The sequence below is a fragment of the Lipotes vexillifer genome, unplaced genomic scaffold, assembly GCF_000442215.2.
Source record: "Lipotes vexillifer unplaced genomic scaffold, Lipotes_vexillifer_v1.1 scaffold1012, whole genome shotgun sequence".
Taxonomy (NCBI): Eukaryota; Metazoa; Chordata; class Mammalia; order Artiodactyla; family Lipotidae; genus Lipotes; species Lipotes vexillifer.
In genome coordinates, this window is record NW_006775534.1 from 704,039 (window position 1) to 721,167 (window position 17,129).

At 57.6% G+C, this 17,129-nt stretch overlaps 1 protein-coding gene across 1 annotated transcript in view; it reads right to left on the reverse strand.

Annotated features, from left to right (window-relative positions):
- Nucleotides 1–17,129, reverse strand: part of NFATC1 (nuclear factor of activated T cells 1) — a 63,337-nt gene that overhangs the window by 40,412 nt on the left and 5,796 nt on the right. The window contains exon 2 of the mRNA XM_007449961.1: nucleotides 7,148–8,225. Coding sequence (XP_007450023.1) covers nucleotides 7,148–8,225 — 1,078 coding nt within the window. The remainder of the gene's footprint in view (nucleotides 1–7,147; nucleotides 8,226–17,129) is intronic.

The following is a 17,129-nucleotide window of genomic DNA, read 5'->3' on the forward strand; positions in this document are numbered from 1 at the left end:
TGGGTGGGGGAATGTTCACTTGGTGGGGGCCCCCGTGGGAAGCTGAGCTCAGGGTGGTCCCTCTGCTTCTCCACTGACCCTCATGTTTGTTACAGGGGGCAGATGCCAGCGTGTTTGTGACTGTTACTGGGCCCCAAATGCCTTTTCAGATGCCGCCAGAGCCTGCTGCTAACCAGTCATTGCAGAGCTTGAGAAAGCTCAGATGATACCTGTCACACTGCTCATAAAAACCAAGAAACAGAATCGCCGAGCTAGTGTAGGATGGGGCATAAATAAGCCATGAAACTGACACTCGGATTTGTTTTCTACCCAGAGATGCCAGGACAGTCAGGGGGCAACTCCCAGAGTTCACCCTTACTCTGTTGTAATAGGGGACCCACAGAAAAACCTGAACAGTCATGAAATAGTAACCATTCCATTTCCAAACTCTAAGTTTAAACAGACTTCAGGGGCTCAGGATGGAATAAATAAGCTGTTCTCAGATAATCTACAGGAAGGTACCTGCATCAGGCACGTCGCTCCCTGAGGACTAGAGCAGCTCACAGCCCCAGTGAGGGTCTCGCTGAAACACAGCTCAGCCTGTGGTCAGGCCAGAGGAGACCCCGTGCCCGACAGGCACAGCCCGCTGGGCATTGCACCCGTTGCCGTGCTCTCTGGACACCAAGAGCGAGTGATCGCAGCACACCGGACTCCGCCTCCCCCCACCCCCCGTAACATCCGACTTGAAATAAAACAGTAGGACACCAGTACCACCGACAGGTGCGTGTCCAGCCCTGAGACGTGCCCCGACAGTGGGGGACTCACGGCCATCACTGGATCCTCCCAGCCTCGATCCCTGCAGTGACCACGCTCGTCCCGCACCCCCAGACTGGGCAACTGGAGCCTTACAGCCTTTTGTCTTTCCTTTTGTGTCTAGCAATTTCCAAGTGCCTCAGTTTCCCCATCTGTAAAGTGAGACCCATCCATGCCTCCCGTGAGCTCGCTGGCTCCGAGCCCAGGTCCCCGGGGAGGGATGCTGAGGCCAAGGTGAACGCACGTCCCGACAGCCCTGCAGAGCTCTGGGCTCAGGGGAAACAGGCATCATCACAGTGCGACTGCCCTGCAGGTGGCTACGCTCACCAGTGGGAAGTGACTCTCGGAAGAACACCAGGCGTTCCCAGGGGCCCCGGGGCTTCCAAGGCTTGAGCGGAACGGTCAGATCCCGGAAACAGCCCGCTTAAATCTACATGAAGCCTGAGCAGGGAGAGGATAGAACCGTCCACCTCAACAAGCCTTTAAAACAACGTGGCTGGAGTGACAAAGGCACCGTCGCTGAGAGCACTGGAACGCAGCGCGTAATTAATGCACCGCTTCCGTGCTCGTCGCGAGGGTTTTCGCAGCCGGTGCCTGTCGGGCGCTCAGAGCACAGACCAACCTGGACGGGAAACCTCAGAGGGAAAAACAACATGCGGGTCGCTTTCTTTACCGAAAACCAGCTAGCTCAATGCTGTGGGTCAAGCCCCAGCTTCCAGAAGGTATTTTATTTTATTTTTTTAAAATTTTGTTTTGTGGTATGCAGGCCTCTCACTGCTGTGGCCTCTCCCGCTGCGGAGCACAGGCTCCGGACGCGCAGGCTCAGCGGCCACGGCTCACGGGCCCAGCCGCTCTGCGGCACGTGGGATCCTCCCGGACCGGGGCACGAACCCGTGTCCCCTGCATCGGCAGGCGGACTCTCAACCACTGCGCCACCAGGGAAGCCCCAGAAGATATTTTAGAAGCATTTATTTAAAAAGCAAAGCCCATCATGACATATAAATACAATTTTGCTCATTAATTTTCATGGAAGGCCGAGTTTTAAAGGTGGACAATCGCTGCCTCACGATTACATTTCAGTCTCCGGCAGGACCGTTCCCTTGTTTCCCCGGAGGCCCAGCCCAGATGGGCTGCAGGTGCACGGGGTCCCCGATGAGCACCCCACACTCTCCTCGGAGGAAACTGTCTGAGCAGAAAGCAATTCTGTTGTGTCTGTGGTCACTCATGCGTGTTGTCACTGGACACTTGCTCCTGGTCGGGTCTCCTCACGGTTTGGGAAATCCCAAGACTGGAGACCCGGGAAGGGGCCCCGGGATGGGAGACCCCTGAGCACAGCAGTCCCGCCTTCACACGCACGTGAGCAGACGGCCCAGCGGGAGCAGGACCAGGCCAGGAGCTGATGAGTTTCGTAGCCGAAACTCTGTGGGCATTCGGATTATCTACAAAATCAGCCAACATGGCAGATCTCAATGGCTAGACTTAAACATCTGTGTGTAAAGCCACAAAGATTCAAATTATTTTATCCTCTCCAGGAACACAAAAGTACTTGAGATCCTCTTTCTCCTTTTCGTGGCTAAAAATAGAGATTCATAGAACAACATCAGAAAGAGAAATCAGGGCTTCCCGGGTGGCGCAGTGGTTGAGACACGGGTTCGTGCCCCGGTCCGGGAGGATCCCACATGCCGGGGAGCGGCTGGGCCCATGAGCCATGGCCGCTGAGCCTGCGCGTCCAGAGCCTGTGCTCCGCAACGGGAGAGGCCACAGCAGTGAGAGGCCCGCGGACCGCAAAAAAAAAAAAAAAAAAAGAAAGAGAAATCAGGGCCTACATCCTCCACGTACACCTTGGGGGAAGGGCCCTAAAGGTGGAGCAGAAGCCTCTCCCTCTGCCACAAATCCACAGATCACAGCTGAATCTGCAAGGCTAATTTTTCCAGTTGGAAGTCAGTACACAGAGCACCTTTTCTGGCGTCAGCTGTGAACTCTGGGAAACCAGAAAGAGCCTGCCCCGCCGGGATGAGGGTTTGGGCCTCTGAGACCACATACTCCTGAAGCAAGAAAGCACAACTGCAGAAACACACAGCCTGGGTCCTGCACTCAGACTCCGAATTCACCTGCAGGAGCCTCTGCAGGCCTGTGGCCAAGGTCAGCCTCTGGCCTCGTGAGGACCTCTGTCTGCTGGGCTCCCACCCTCCCCGAGCAGCCACCAGCATCCTGGGAGCAGGACGCGGATGTCAGAGCAAGGTCCCAGGCTCCCCGACGCCCCCCGATTAGAGGGAAAACTCGCCAGGGCTCCGGGGAGCAGGGGCCCAGCCAGGGGGCGCCTCTGGGGTGAGCTAATCATGGCGTGAGTCCAGTTCTACCTCTTATTAGTGGGGCCTAAACGTGTGACCCTGGCGCTGGGCCTTGTAAGCAAGTGCTCAGGGGGACCGTGCAGAGGCCTCCCCCAAAACTGTTCTTTTTAAAGCTCACTATCAGTGAGCTTCCTTTTTTTTTTTTTTTTTTTTTTTGGTAATCTTTAAAATTTTTTTTTAACTTTTCGGCCGTGCCGCATATGGGATCTTAGCTCCCCAACCAGGAATTGAACCTGAGCCCCCTGCAGTGGAGGCACAGAATCTTAACCGCTGGACCACCAGGGGAGTCCCCAGCGAGCTTCCTTTTGTGATCTTCAGATGATGTGGCTGAGGATCCTTTGCCAGGTCAGAAAAGAGAAAATAACCCAGAAGTGACTGACTGGTCCAAAAGCCCGAGTGGGCTGGCCCAATGGAGACCACCCGAGTGCCGACGGGCCGGGGCCAGGGGTGCCCCAGCGGAACGACGTGTAGTTGGATTTGTTACCAGCCTCCAGCTTCATTTAATCTTATTCCAAATTAGGATACACTCTGAAATATTCAAACAACTTATAAAATGCAATCAGAGTCAGCAGTAGTTTCATCGGACTTTTGGAAACTAACAGTTAGACACAGCATAAAGGTTATGGATATTATTAAAATCATCGATCGGACCCAAAAACCTAAAAGAAACCCTGTCTGAAATACTGATTTGGACACGCAGCCCCTCGGGTCACTGAACCCAGTAGCCCCAAGTAACCCTGTTCATCGCGTGCCCTCGCCCCTGAAGAAAGTCAACTCTTTTTAAGTACCCAAATCACAAAAGCAAAGTTTGTCTATAGGAATTTAATTCGACATGTGTGCTGCTGCTGTCACAAGACTCACCTTAAAATGCTCCGCATTCCCCAAACTAGTTTCCTTTTAAGTATTATACATGCTTCGTGTAACTTTACCCCTTTAAAGGCAAATCCAGAGGTTATGCCGGGCACAGACAGAGACATTAAGACCTCAAAAGTTGGGACTCTCCCCGAGCCTATTCTAAAGGAAACACAAGTTCACTGGACACACAGAGCGAGGACCCTGGATATGGCCTCGCCCAGGGCAGACGCTCAAGTACGTTCGCTTCAACCAACAGATATTTAAACTTTAGCTCCTTTGGGACAATACAACGTCCTCTGAAAGCCACCACAGAGAAACAGTTCACCGGGAGTGGGAATCGGCCGGTCACCTCCACCCTCACCGCCACGGCCGATCGTGGGAGCCACTTGGCACCATCCTTGGCGGAATCGCTTTCTCGTCCGCAGAAAGAAGCGAGGTGGGAAGACCCTCCCCTTCCTGAAGAGGCTCGTGGCCTATCGGACGTGAGTGCGGGGGGCACTTAAAACAAGCCGCCCGCGTTTCCCCAAGGCTTTAAGAGCAGAAGCGTCATTCCCTGAGGCTCTAAAATAAGTCTAAACTCTTAGTTAAAACCTATGAACTTCTATCCAACACTGCTGTTGGTTTCACAAACCTTCTGTGGAAAGAATTTAGCATCATTCCGTGACCCCGTGGGCCTATCAGAAGGCTCTGCACACAGGGGCGAGCCACTCATGCTGTACAGACAAAAAGACCCCAAAAGGGCACTGATCCCATGGCCCCCCAAATTCCTTGGGAAGAGAATAAGGCTGCACACTTCTCAGTAAAAGGTTCCTTTCACTGGCAAGACAGAAGTCGAAGTGCCCAGAGGTGCTGCACCGCAGGCTGGGAAGTGGATCTGTCCCGATAAGCCCTCCACCCCAGACGTCGGAGCCCGTCAGCACTGGGCACCCCAGCTGGGCAGCCCGAGACCCCGTGGGCAGGAAGTCTGGCCACCTTCCCGGCAGGTGAGTGCCTCGACCTCTCTCTTCTCCCGTGGCCTCCAGCCGCCCACCCCACCCCACCCCCCTGCACCAGCTGACGGGATCACACGGAAACACATCGCCAGGGACCAGGAAACATATTTTGATGTGGAACCAAAACAGTGGGAAAAGTTGACTTTAAACCCTCGGGGGGCAGTGTGGTGCCTTCACAGGGTTTGTTGGCATGGCTCACAGGAACGCCGGGAGCGTCACACCTCGCCCGGAGCTCTGGGACCAAGAGATAAATGGAGCAGGGCACTCAACCAGGGAATCATCACCGAGACCCCGGAGCACACAGCAGGCAGCAGCTCTGCGTCCTGAGGCAGGACGACCCGCCAGAAACGCCCGCGTTCCCACAGGCTCCCTGTTGCTGAGGTCCTGAGGAAGCCACCCCATCTTCCACCGGGGGGTCACAGGCTGAGCTGGTCCCTCCAAAAGTCCCAGGTTGGAGTCCTAACCCCAGGACCTCAGAAGGCCACTGCACTTGGATGCGGGGTCTTTACAGGGGCCGTCAAGGTAGCGCGAGGCCCCCGGGTGGTCCTGGTCCAAGGACTTCAACGCCGGTGCCTGGGTCGCAGACTCCAGGCCCCAGAACCCTGAGGGATAAACGCCTGCTGTTTTAGCCGCCCCGTCTGTGGGGTTTGGTCACAGCAGCTCCTGGAGACGCGGTAGCTAACTTTGCACCTGCAGTGGTGATGTGGGCTCACTGACGCCCCGTCACGGTCCGTGGAAATGAGAAGGCCCTAAACTGTGTGTGGGCCTGTGCGCTTGAGCAGGTCAGCCCCAGAGCTTTCTTCTTAAGTAGTATTATAGAGAGGACAGCTCTGCATGAACAGTTCTTATATTTTAAAACGCCTCCAAATGGATTTTTAAAATTGCCACATTTATGAATTTGATCCAGGTTCCGGCTCCCAGTCCACGGTAATCCTTGTGCCTCTACCTCTCGACGCCTAAATGTGCCAGCAGAAAGGAAGCATTCACCGTCCGATGCTTTAGAAACTGTCACGTCTCTCACACTGTTTCTTTGCCACAAACTTCCAAAAAGGTTTAGGTGTGTCCATTCGGCGCCTGGGACTACATTATCCACTGGCAGCTCTAACCACCTCATGCGTGCTTTAGTTGTGGAGAAAAAGAGGGTCTGAGCGCAACAGAGAAAATTCTGAAACAAATGAAACCCTACCGATTCGCTCTCCTCATCTACCGGGCACGAGGGCTGGAAGGCACTGGGCCCTACCTTGCAGTCTTGCCGCCAGAACCAAAAAGGGAGCAGGGACAAGAAAACACTGAGTCTCGAATACCTGAGTCTACAGGCAGAAGGCTGCATGCCCGTCACACACGCCTCTTCCTGGAGAGGCCCCCGCAGCCCCCACGGCAAAGGCCGTGCGCCTCCTGGGAAGGCCCGTGTGCACCGTCTAGGCCTGATAAAAAACCCTGCAGCAGAAAGCACTCTGCCAGGGGTCATTAGCGGCCCACCTGTTGGGAAAGCTGTTTAGTTAAACATAAAAACCCCGGGCTGAGTAAGTGGACCCAACAGAGCACCGGCAGCCCTGACGCTCGGAGGAGCTGAGGCTCCCGCCAGGCAGCCGCCTCCTGGAAGGAGAAGGCTGCGCCGTCTCCAAACGCCGGCGGGCACGGCTGGTGCGGGCGCGCCACTCCCGGGAATTGCGGGGCCGAGGCGCCATCTGCACCGACAAGTGCAGCGACGGCAGTTAGGTGCGAGCAGGGAAGCCAAACACACAGACACGGGCGTCACTTGGTTTTGTAGGAAACAAAACAAAAACTGAGCCCACGTGTTGGTAAACCCTCGTGACGGGCTGACTCCTGTCCCCGAAGGTCTGACCCCGCTCCCCCTCCAGCACCTCGGATATAACCTCACCTGGAGACAGGCCTAAAAGGGAGAGAATTCGTAAAGGTGAGGTCTTTGGGGTGGGCCCTCGACCAACACGACTGGGTCCCGATAGAGGGAGATTCGGACACAGACACAGGCCGGGAGAAGGCCGAGGGGTGTGAAGGCAGAGGGACGCCAGGACGGCAGCAGACCCGGCGCTGGAGAGCGGGAGATCCTCCCTGAGCCTCGGAAGGAACAGCCCTGCCGGCACCCGGGCCTCGGGAACCCGCTGCCACGGCCCACGCCCGCCCGGACCCGCTTACCTGGTGTAGGACGTTGGGGACCTTGGCCGGGCCCACGGGTACAGGTGCTGCGGCACCGACAAGTACTGGTCGCAGAAGGCGCCCTTGCGGATGTGCTGGAAGGACGGGAACTCCTCGGGTGGGAAATCAGACGTGGGTGGCGTGGCCCCCAGGTCCTCCCCGGCCGGCTCCACCTTGAGCGCCACTGAGGGCGAGTGGTCCAGGGCGGTCTTGCGGGCTTTGACGGGGACGCCGTCGCCCAGGTCCAGGCTGCCGTCGGTGCTCAGGGCGTTGATGGCGGCCACGATGGCCGAGCTGGTGTACTGCGTGGTGTTGCCCAGCCAGGTGTCGTCGGTGACGCTGACCCGTGGCGATCCTTGCGGGGACGGCGTGGGCGAGGGGTGGGGGGAGCAGGACAGCTGCCGGCCGTTGAGGCCGTACTTCCGCTTGTTGCAGGGGGACGAGGGCCTGGACGTGCGGGCCCCCAGCCAGCTCTCCTCGGTGACGCTGGTGCGCGGTGACGTGGAGGGCGAGTGCCTCGGGGACCCGAGCAGGCCGCAGGCCCCCAGGCCACGGGGGAAGCCCTCCTCGGGGTCTGTGGTCTTGGGGGACACGCACGGGGACTGCCACGGGGACGTCTGCGGGGACGCGTACGGGTACGAGAAGCTGGACTCGTAGGACGAGGCCTCGGAGTTGCAGCTGCGGGACGACAGGCTGCTGGCCGGGCTCAGGCACGAGGGGTCGCGGTAGGCCTCTAGGCTGGGCAGGTTCAGGGTGGCCGTGGACGGGGACCGCTTGGAGCTGGGAAGGACGTCTTCCGCGTCTGCGTCATGGAAGAACTGGCCGTTGCCGTGGTGCAGCCCCAGGTAGGAGGTGATCTCGATGCGAGGGCTCTCCAGGGCCGGGGCCCCGTTGGGCCTGACTCCGCCGGAGGAGAGAAAGTAGCTCGACGGCCCGCCGTCCAGGGCGGCCCCGTAGCCTGCGGAGGAGACGCCCGGGGCCGAGGTCTGCAGGTCGTGGCACGGGGCCGGCAGCGAGGGGTGGGCAGAGGAGAGGGGCAGGCCAGAGCCGACGCCGGAGGTTACGTAACTGTAGTGCTCTGGAAGGGAGGGGGAGACGGGTGAGGCGCTGGCCACGGAACTGCCACCCACGAGCTCAGGGACCTCGCGATCCGGGACCGGCCTCACCCCTCACCCCGCGGGCCTGGCCTCCGAGATGGGCTCGCTACTGCTGCTCCAGCGGAGAAGCGGCCCGAGCCCCGGCCTGGCCAGCGGGGTCCCTGAGCGCCCCCCCCGGGCCCCTCCCCTCTCCACTCCAGCCACCGCCCTCTCACCGGGGCTTCCCTCTGCGCAAACATCCTTCCCGCAGAGCCGCAGCGCCGGTCCCCTTACTTTTTTCTGCTTTTTCTCAAAAACCACGTCCCCCACCTGCCCTACCCCAGTCGCAGCCCCCGGCCCAACGGGCGCGTCACCCTCCCCCGCTTGCTTTCTTCTCCTCACGTTCACCAGCTCCCCCATCACGTCCTGCACCAGCAGAACCCATGCGTCTGAGGGCAGCGTCGGGCCCACCCAGGTCTACCCTGGTCCACCCCTGCCTCCAGGGCCCAGGCCTGTGCCTGGTCTACAACGGTGCTCCATCTGTCCAACCAACAGACGGGCGGGCGGGTTTTAGACACGGGGGCCTGGACGTTTAAAGACGCTGTGATAGACTCATCACCAGCGACAGAGAAAACACCCCAAGGATTTTGGACAAACACATGGGTTCCGGGATCTCTCATGTACCTTCTGATGGTGGCTCATGGCCTAAGAATCCTTCTTTTACAGGAAAAACGAAGCAGAAGACATTGATGTACAGCCATATATTAAATCATTATATATTGATTATAGCCTCAGTAAAATATGTTTTAAAAAAGTCACTACTAGTGTAATTAGTCATTTTTAGCAGCAAAGCCACACGTCTGGATTTCCAGTTTGAACAGACCCTTTGTAACATGTGGGTACCTCATTATCGTGTGCCTAGAGCTGAGGCTCCCAAGGTCTCTGAATAATGGAGCTGCTCGTGGAAACCCTACACCACCTCCCGGGCCAAGCGCACCAGCCTGGAGAGGCTTCATCCAATGACAGTGCCGCCCTTCTGCTGGGCTTCAGAAACCCACCTGGGCGGACCCCAGATAATCAAGGGCCTCAAAGTACAGGTTCACATCCCACCGGATTTATTAACAGAAGTGGGTCCAGCTCCCCCAATAGGGGGATATCTATTTCCATTATGGCTTATTTCAGAAGGAGCATACAACCTGCCTCTGGTAACCCAGACCCTTACATCTTTGCTATCGAGAAGCTCTGGCTTTTACACTCTGAATCCCCTGCCCCATAAAACACTGTTCTCTGCTGCTCCCCAAAAGAGCGGCCCCGAGAGAACACACAGGTCCTGCCCTCCCCGCCCCGGGGGTCAAGGCCGGGCTGTCTTCTGGGGAGAAAGCATCAGTGTCGTCCAGGTGCTCAGATTCGGTGCCGGATTGTAAACGGCCCCAGGGAGAGACTGAGCCGTGAGGGGGAGAGAAGCGAAACTGCAGTGGAGGCAACCGGAAGCTCCGAGTGGGAGGCGGCGCCTGGGCGGAGGGGGGCTAGGTGGGTCCGTGGATATGCCCCCCGCAAGCCTCGTCAGCCCCTCGTCCCGAGAGGGAAGGATGGGGGCGCGACCAGGGGCCGGACCCCAATGCCAGCGCCCAGCCCACCCGGGGCTGCTGGGTGAAGCTCCCCTCAACGGCCGGGTCCCCCGCTCACACCAGCACCCCTGCAGGCCCACGGACACGTTTAACACAAAAACCATAAGAGAATGTTAAAAATCGGAGGACAGTCTTTGCAAAACTCAAACAGGAGGTTAATAAGCCTGGAAAGGCATGTCCAGAGGAGACAGTCAAGACTGCTCAGAAGGAGGGGGCACGGGGGCTGCAGGCCAGGCCGCTGAGGCCCCGCCCGCCACGCGGTGACCCCTCGGGACAGGTGAGGACACCCCTGCCTCAGCCCCACCCTGTGCCTGGGTGAGCGGAGGCCCTGGACGCAGAGGAGGCCAGGCCAGTGCTGTCCAGAGGGACCCCGGCAGCGGGCGGGTGCGGATCCCAGAGGAGGCCCCGGGGTCTCTGCAAGGGCAGGACCCATCAGGGGCGGCAGTGGTGTCAACATGGAATCAGTCTTCTCTCAGTTACCATGGGAGCCTAAATGCTGCTGTGTGTTTCTTCCCAGAGGTACCTGGCCGATGAGCCGGGCAGAACCAAGGTCCCCTTCCGGCCACAGCACGGTGGTACATGACACGGACATTACAGCCATATCCACAGACCTCCCACTAAGAGGGTCTCCCTTCACCGCTGGCCCAACACTTTCCAAACCATTCTAACCAGAACTGCCAGTTTGAGAAAGAAAAAACTGTTCCCAGTACCTGTGTGGCTTCAGGTAAGTCAGATGTCAACCAAAAGCAGGCTGGATGGGCTGGTGTGTCCAGCACCACCTGTTGTTGTGTGATTATGATGAGGGCTGCGTGGTCAGTAAGTAGAATATTAATAAATCGTATTACATACGTCCAGGGCAGGAATTTCAGTAACAACACTTCAGCAAGTAGCTGTATTACGTTTGACGTGTTCCAAGGCCAAGTGTGAGTTACAGAGCCCCCGGCTCCCGCCGCACCCCCTCTGCCCCCACGCCATCCAGGCGCCACGCGAGCTAGAGCATCGGAACCAGCATTTCTGGCATTTCTCAGGTGGCTTCTCATAACCGGCTCTCCAGCCCTACCTCAGCGAGTGGGGCCTTCACCTCGCCCGCCCTGGATCCCCCGCAGGCCCGCAGCCCGAGACGTGGGCCCCGCCTCTGCCTGCACCCTGACACCAGAGGGTACTCGCCGGCCTGAACCAGCCTGGAGGCGCGCCTTCCCCTGCCCACGGAGGAGGCCCGTCCCAACTCCTACGGACAAAGAGCCCGGGGCAGCAGCCTCCGGGGGCCCCGACTTCTGGCAGGCACCCCTCCACCCGCACCCTGGGGCAGCAGCTATGATGCGGCACGAGCTCCATGCCTCCTTGACGTTCTGTCCGCAAGGGGGCAACGTGCAGATGGCGGGGACAACGCGCCAGCCCCCCCAGCTGAAAGAGGGCCCCAGACCCGGCCGCTCCTGGGAGCAGCGAAGGTGCCCCAGGCCTGCACCCTTGCTTCTGTGGTCACCGTGTGCTTTGAGCCCTTTCCTCCACGTGAAGTGCACAGACCATCCGGCATTCGACGAAGAACAGACTTCATTTTAAAGACAAGTCACGACTCCAGGAGGGAAGCCCAGGCAGGACACGACGGCAAACAGACAAACTGTGCCCAGAGCCCAGGCCCGGGGGTCCGCACACAGCCTCAGCGGGCCTGCCAGGCCCCTTCCCCAGCACCCGGAGGCCTTGGGGGGCCTTGGAGGGGGTTTAGTGGACAGATCCCCACACTTCCCGCCCAGCTAAAGAATATTATGCAAATCTGTCATTTATTTTAAAAGATACAGCAGATCCCACCACTGAACTACCATTTGTTGGCAGGAAGGTAATTCCAAGAATTCAAAAAAATCCTAGCAATCAGCTTGGGGCCTCCCCACCACCTGCCCACAGGACTCAGCCACATTCGTGGTCCCGAGCCCGAGTCGTGGCGGGGATCTGAGAGCGTGCCCGCCCCTGCCCCCGGCCCCCAGAGGGAGATGGGTCCGCTGACTCCCAGGGCACTCCGAAGGGGGGCCTTTATTTAACCAAAGTCTGTCAATAAACGCGATGCAACGAGGAAGAGAAAAACATAAGCCTTTATAAGCCTTTATTAAAACAGAAAAAAGACCCCCTAAGCGTGAGTTTTCCTTAATTAAATGAGTTACAAAGCAAAAGCCTTAAGTGCCTGAACTTGATTCTGAGCTCAGCCACAGTCTGGTGATGGAAGTTCTCCCTTTTCGGACAAAACGCGTACAGGTAGGACCCGGCCTGCCCAGGGCCTGCCTTCCTGCCGGGGTGTGTGTGGGGGGGCATCTCTCCCCTCCCCTCATCCCTCCCAGCTTCCACTCAATTTCCTACCTAAACCGTAATTCAAATCTGAATTCTTTAACTATTCAAAGGGATTACATTTACCTGGAATGAAAACATTTCCAGTAACTTTCCTGACAGCCCTGAGATGCTCAGGCTGATGCGTGTCACATCAGCGGCCACTGGAGAGCTCCGCACCCATTACTCCCAGTTTCTGCTGCTGCCTCCAGAGCCTGGCTGCCTGCCCAGGAGATTCATCAACTTACAGCGCAGGAGTCTAAGCAAATATTGGGGAGAGCTTATTGAAAACGGCTTAATATAGTGGACATTCATGAAAGTGTGGCTCATCTCTGAAGCCATGCTGCCTCCAGGTCCCCGGCGGGGGCAGGCGCAGAGATGGACGCCAGTGTGGGGAGTAGGGGCGCCTGGAGCCCGCGGACTGCGCATCAGCTCCCAGTGGGTCCAGCGCCCACTGCGAGCTCCATCCTCAGCTCGTTCAACAGGCCAGAGCTGGCGGAAGTATTTCCACTCATTCTGAAAACTCGTGTATTTCGGAACCACACAATCGCATCATCTCTGCACAACCACCAAAAAAGTCGATCCGTGTCCTTCCACCATGGCCGACTGCATCTCAGCAGGTTCCCGAGTGCTCAGACCCTTGCCCAGCGCCATCCGGGGCCTCAACGGGGACGCAGAGCACACTGCTGGCTGCGCCCTCGCCCCGCACACGGCGGCCGTCTCACCAGAGACAGTGGGAGCCACCTTGCCCCTGCCCGCATCCCCCGTCCGTCACAGACCCTGAGAGGAAGCCCGTCACGGCGACTTTTGTTTTTCATTGTATGCAACACCCCCTTCAGCATTTGCTGGGGTTGAGCCGTAGGACACGAAGCTAGAAATAGAACTGGAAGCAGCCTGGCAGCCAGGCCTCCTCTCCCCGGCCGTGGGCACTGCCCCTCGCGGCAAGATTACACTTCCCAGGTAGTGGAAACAAAACCAAACACAAAACAAAAAGGACGCTCCGGGGCTTCCCTGGTGGCGCAGTGCTTGAGAGTCCGCCTGCCGATGCAGGAGGCGCGGGTTCGTGCCCCGTTTCGGGAGGATCCCACGTGCTGCGGAGCGGCTGGGCCCGTGAGCCATGGCCGCTGAGCCTGCGCGTCCGGAGCCTGTGCTCCGCAAATGGGAGAGGCCACAGCAGTGAGAGGCCCGCATAACGCAAAAAAAAAAAAAAAAAAGGACGCTCCATGCCAGGACCTTCCTGTCGGGAGCTGTTTACTGGGCAGGGCAGGAGCCAGGCCCGTGGGTGACAGACAGACACAGCTCTGAGGGCACCGGTCACCCCACTGCCTGCCACAGAGGTGATTTCCAGAGGCAACAAGCAGCCGTCCTCAAAGGGGCCCCCTGCGTCCCGAAGGGACGGGGACGGGCTCCAACGCCCCAGCCTCACTGCCTTAGGTCATCACCTTCCAGGCCCTGCGTTTAAGGAATTAAAAACACCCCGTGGCCATAAGTCGCTCTGGCCGTCTTCTGACAAACATCACAGAGAATTAAAACGTCCTCTGGGGGCTTCCCTGGTGGCGCAGTGGTTGAGAGTCCGCCTGCCGATGCAGGGGATACGGGTTCGTGCCCCGGTCTGGGAGGATCCCACATGCCGTGGAGCGGCTGGGCCCGTGAGCCATGGCCGTTGAGCCTGCTCGTCCGGAGCCTGTGCTCCACAATGGGAGAGGCCACAGCAGTGAGAGGCCCGCATACGGCAAAAAAAAAAAAAAACAAAAAAAAACGTCCTCTGGGACAAAGCAGCCCGCTGGTGGAAACATCTCTGGAACTTTGGGGCTGCTGAGCTGAAGGTGCAAGGGCAGTCACCTGCGCTAAGAGGCCAAGGGGCCGCCTGCGCTCTGGGTGCTGGGCCCCACGCCCTCCGGCGCAGACACGCGGGCCTCAGGGGCGTCCTCGCCGTCACCATCACCACCGCTGAGGAGGGAACTGAGAATAAAAGTGCCCCCAAATCTTCACGTCATCAGAAGATGCCCCCTTTCACACGTGAGCCGTGAAACGCCACCCTGCACAGTCAAGGTGGCGGCGAGGGACCTGCCCTCGAGGCCGGCAGGCCCAGGCCCGGCCCATTTCCTCCTGAGTTGCCAGGGCGACAGTCCCCAGCCCAGCGGCCAAAATAACTTAGAAAACAGGAGCCCCAGGCGGGCGGGAAGCAGGGCCACGCCCGCCGCCCGGCTGACAGCAGAGCAGCTATTTCCTGAGACCCAGAGAGATGCAGGAGGCCCTCTGCCTGCTCCCCAGAGAGGGAAGCCCACCGCCCAGCCTCCTCCCTAGAAGGGCTGGGAGCGCCCCGGGAGGGCAAACAACACCCTGCCCAGCCCAGCCCAGGGCAGATTATTTTTAAAATTCTCTTTTCTTCCTCCCAACAAATGGTGGCTGACTGTCTATCCGCACCTGCCGAGTGCTCTGGAAATAAAGAACCCCAGGACCCATGGCCCCTCGAACAAACACCCGGGTGCCACGCTTCCCAGCGCAAGAGGTGGCGGGAGTGACAGGGTGACAGGTGAGAAGATGCCACCCTCAACTCAGAGAAAATCGTGACAGGGACGAGGGACCCCAAGGTCAGGGCTGGCCGTGTCCTTTTGAGAACGTGCCCACTTTTGGTTCAGTATCATCTCTAAGGCTCTGCGTCAGCTCGCTTCACAATCGGTCTCAGAATTAGTCATTCATTCATTTATTTCTATCCAGGTTCATTCCAGAAATAATGTGAAGTCACTCCTGTCACCCATTAAGAGCTGAAGAATTTAATATAACAATGTAATCATGAACTTAATAATTAATAGTTACAATGTAATGTTAGTAACTAATAAGAACAAGAAGAAAGTACTTTATTCATAACTGCCAAAACTTAGAAGCAACCAAGATGTCCTTTGGTAAGTTGAATGGCTAAATAAACCGGGGTCCACCCAGACAAGGGAATATTATTTAGCACTAGAGCCAGCAAGTCACGAAGAGACATGGAGGAGCCGCAAACACATGTTGCTAAGTGAAAGAAGCCCATCTGAAACGGCTGAGCACTGTGTGTCCAACTACAGGACATTCTGGAAAAGACAAAACTGTGGACCCGGGGAGCAGATCAGTGGTGCCAGGAGCTGGGGGAGGGAGGGAGATACAGGGGGAGCACAGAGGATGTTTACGGCAGTGAAAACACTCCGTATGACCCCATGATGGTGGATGCGTGTCATTACACCTCTGTCCAAACCCATAGAATGTACAACACCCAGAGTGAACCCTACGTAAACTACAGACTTTAGGTGATGATGTGTCAGTGTAGGTTCATCGACTGTAACAAAGGTACCATCTGGTAGGGATGTTGATAGTGGCAGAGACCGTCCCTGTGCGAGGAGGGGGAAATCTCTATACCTTCCATCCAGTTCTGCTGTGAAGCTAACACTGTTCTCAAAAAGTCTTAATAAAAAAGAAAAAAGTATGAGTGTTTCTCACATAAATAGATAAGAAGGAATGTTTTCTATTACCTTCTTCCAAACACCATGACAAGGGGAAGGAGCCCTTTTTCCATCTTTGCCCAGAGCTCTCTCCAGCTACCCTTCCCCCAAAGCCTGGTGAACGCTGGGCCCCAGCTGCCAGCACCCCAGAGGCCTTCCTGCAGGAAGCTTTAATGGGACTGTGGTCCCTGGAGGTTGGGGTGGGGGCTGTATGCTTGGCAGTGAGGCTGAAAACGCACCTTGAGAGTGTTCCTCGGCTTGCTGTCGGGGGGAGCAGACATGCAAAGAGACAGGCGGAGGCCATGAGGCCTTCCCCAACTCTGGGAGCTTCCCAAGCACCAAGCGGGCAGCAGAGCCCCTGAGGACACAGGACAAGCATGGCAGTCCCTGTCCTGGACGGGCTTTCACACCCCGAAGAGGTCAGGAGTGCGGTCCACACATCACCAAGCCTCTCATCAAAGATAGTTGCTAAATAGACTGAAAAGGGGGTTGGATACCAAGGGAGAAAGTCTTCTGGTGGAAACAACCCAGGAAGCCCAGCCAGGACCTGCGCACAGACAGCCGAACCCCAGCAAGTGCAGAAGGCCTTCAGGGCCTGTTTCTCCACTTCCGGCCCCAGATCTGTTCAGACAACTGCCGTGCTCTCCCACCTGCGCCTGCCTTGGCTCCTCCTGACCCAAAGGCCTGGAGACGGCACAGCCGAGGAAGTGGAAAAGAGAAGACGTTTAGGGAGGACAGATCCAAGCAGCCTTGGCCTGGTTGGAACATTTATTTTTTTAAAAAACAAGCAGGGGGCTTCCCTGGTGGCGCAGTGGTTGAGAATCCGCCTGCCGATGAAGGGGACACGGGTTCGTGCCCCGGTCCGGGAAGATCCCACATGCCGCGGAGCGACTGGGCCCGTGAGCCATGGCCGCTGAGCCATGGCCGCTGAGCCTGCGCGTCCAGAGCCTGTGCTCCGCAACGGCAGAGGCCACAACAGTGAGAGGCCCACGTACCGGAAAAAAAAAAAAACCGAGCAGGACGTTGCACTTTTAAAAGAGGGGCAGTGAATGATACGGAAAATATTATACAGTCATTGCAGAGACGGGCGCCCGCCAGTGCCAAGTGTGCTGGGCTCAGCTTCACTTCACCGCCACGTGGGCAGGGACAGAGAGAACATCTTGAAGACAGACACAGAAAGGGGGCCGACGGGGCAGAGAGACAGGTCGGGGAGAGCCAGGCTGCAAGGAGGGGCTCTTGGTTCCCTCCACGCAGGGCGACCCCAGGCACAGACTGGGTCTTCCAGTAAAAGGGGGCGTGATCATTCAAGGGCTTACTCTTATCCAAGAGCACACACCCTAAGGGGGCTGGGGGGTTCCTTTATCTTCCGTTTAAGTAGAACCTTTATTTTTGACCGAGAAGAGAAAACGAAAGAAAGGCAAGACCCGGGGAACTTGGTGGTCCGAGGTACCGGAGGGTAGTTCCATTGGAACTTTTCCTGGTTGGG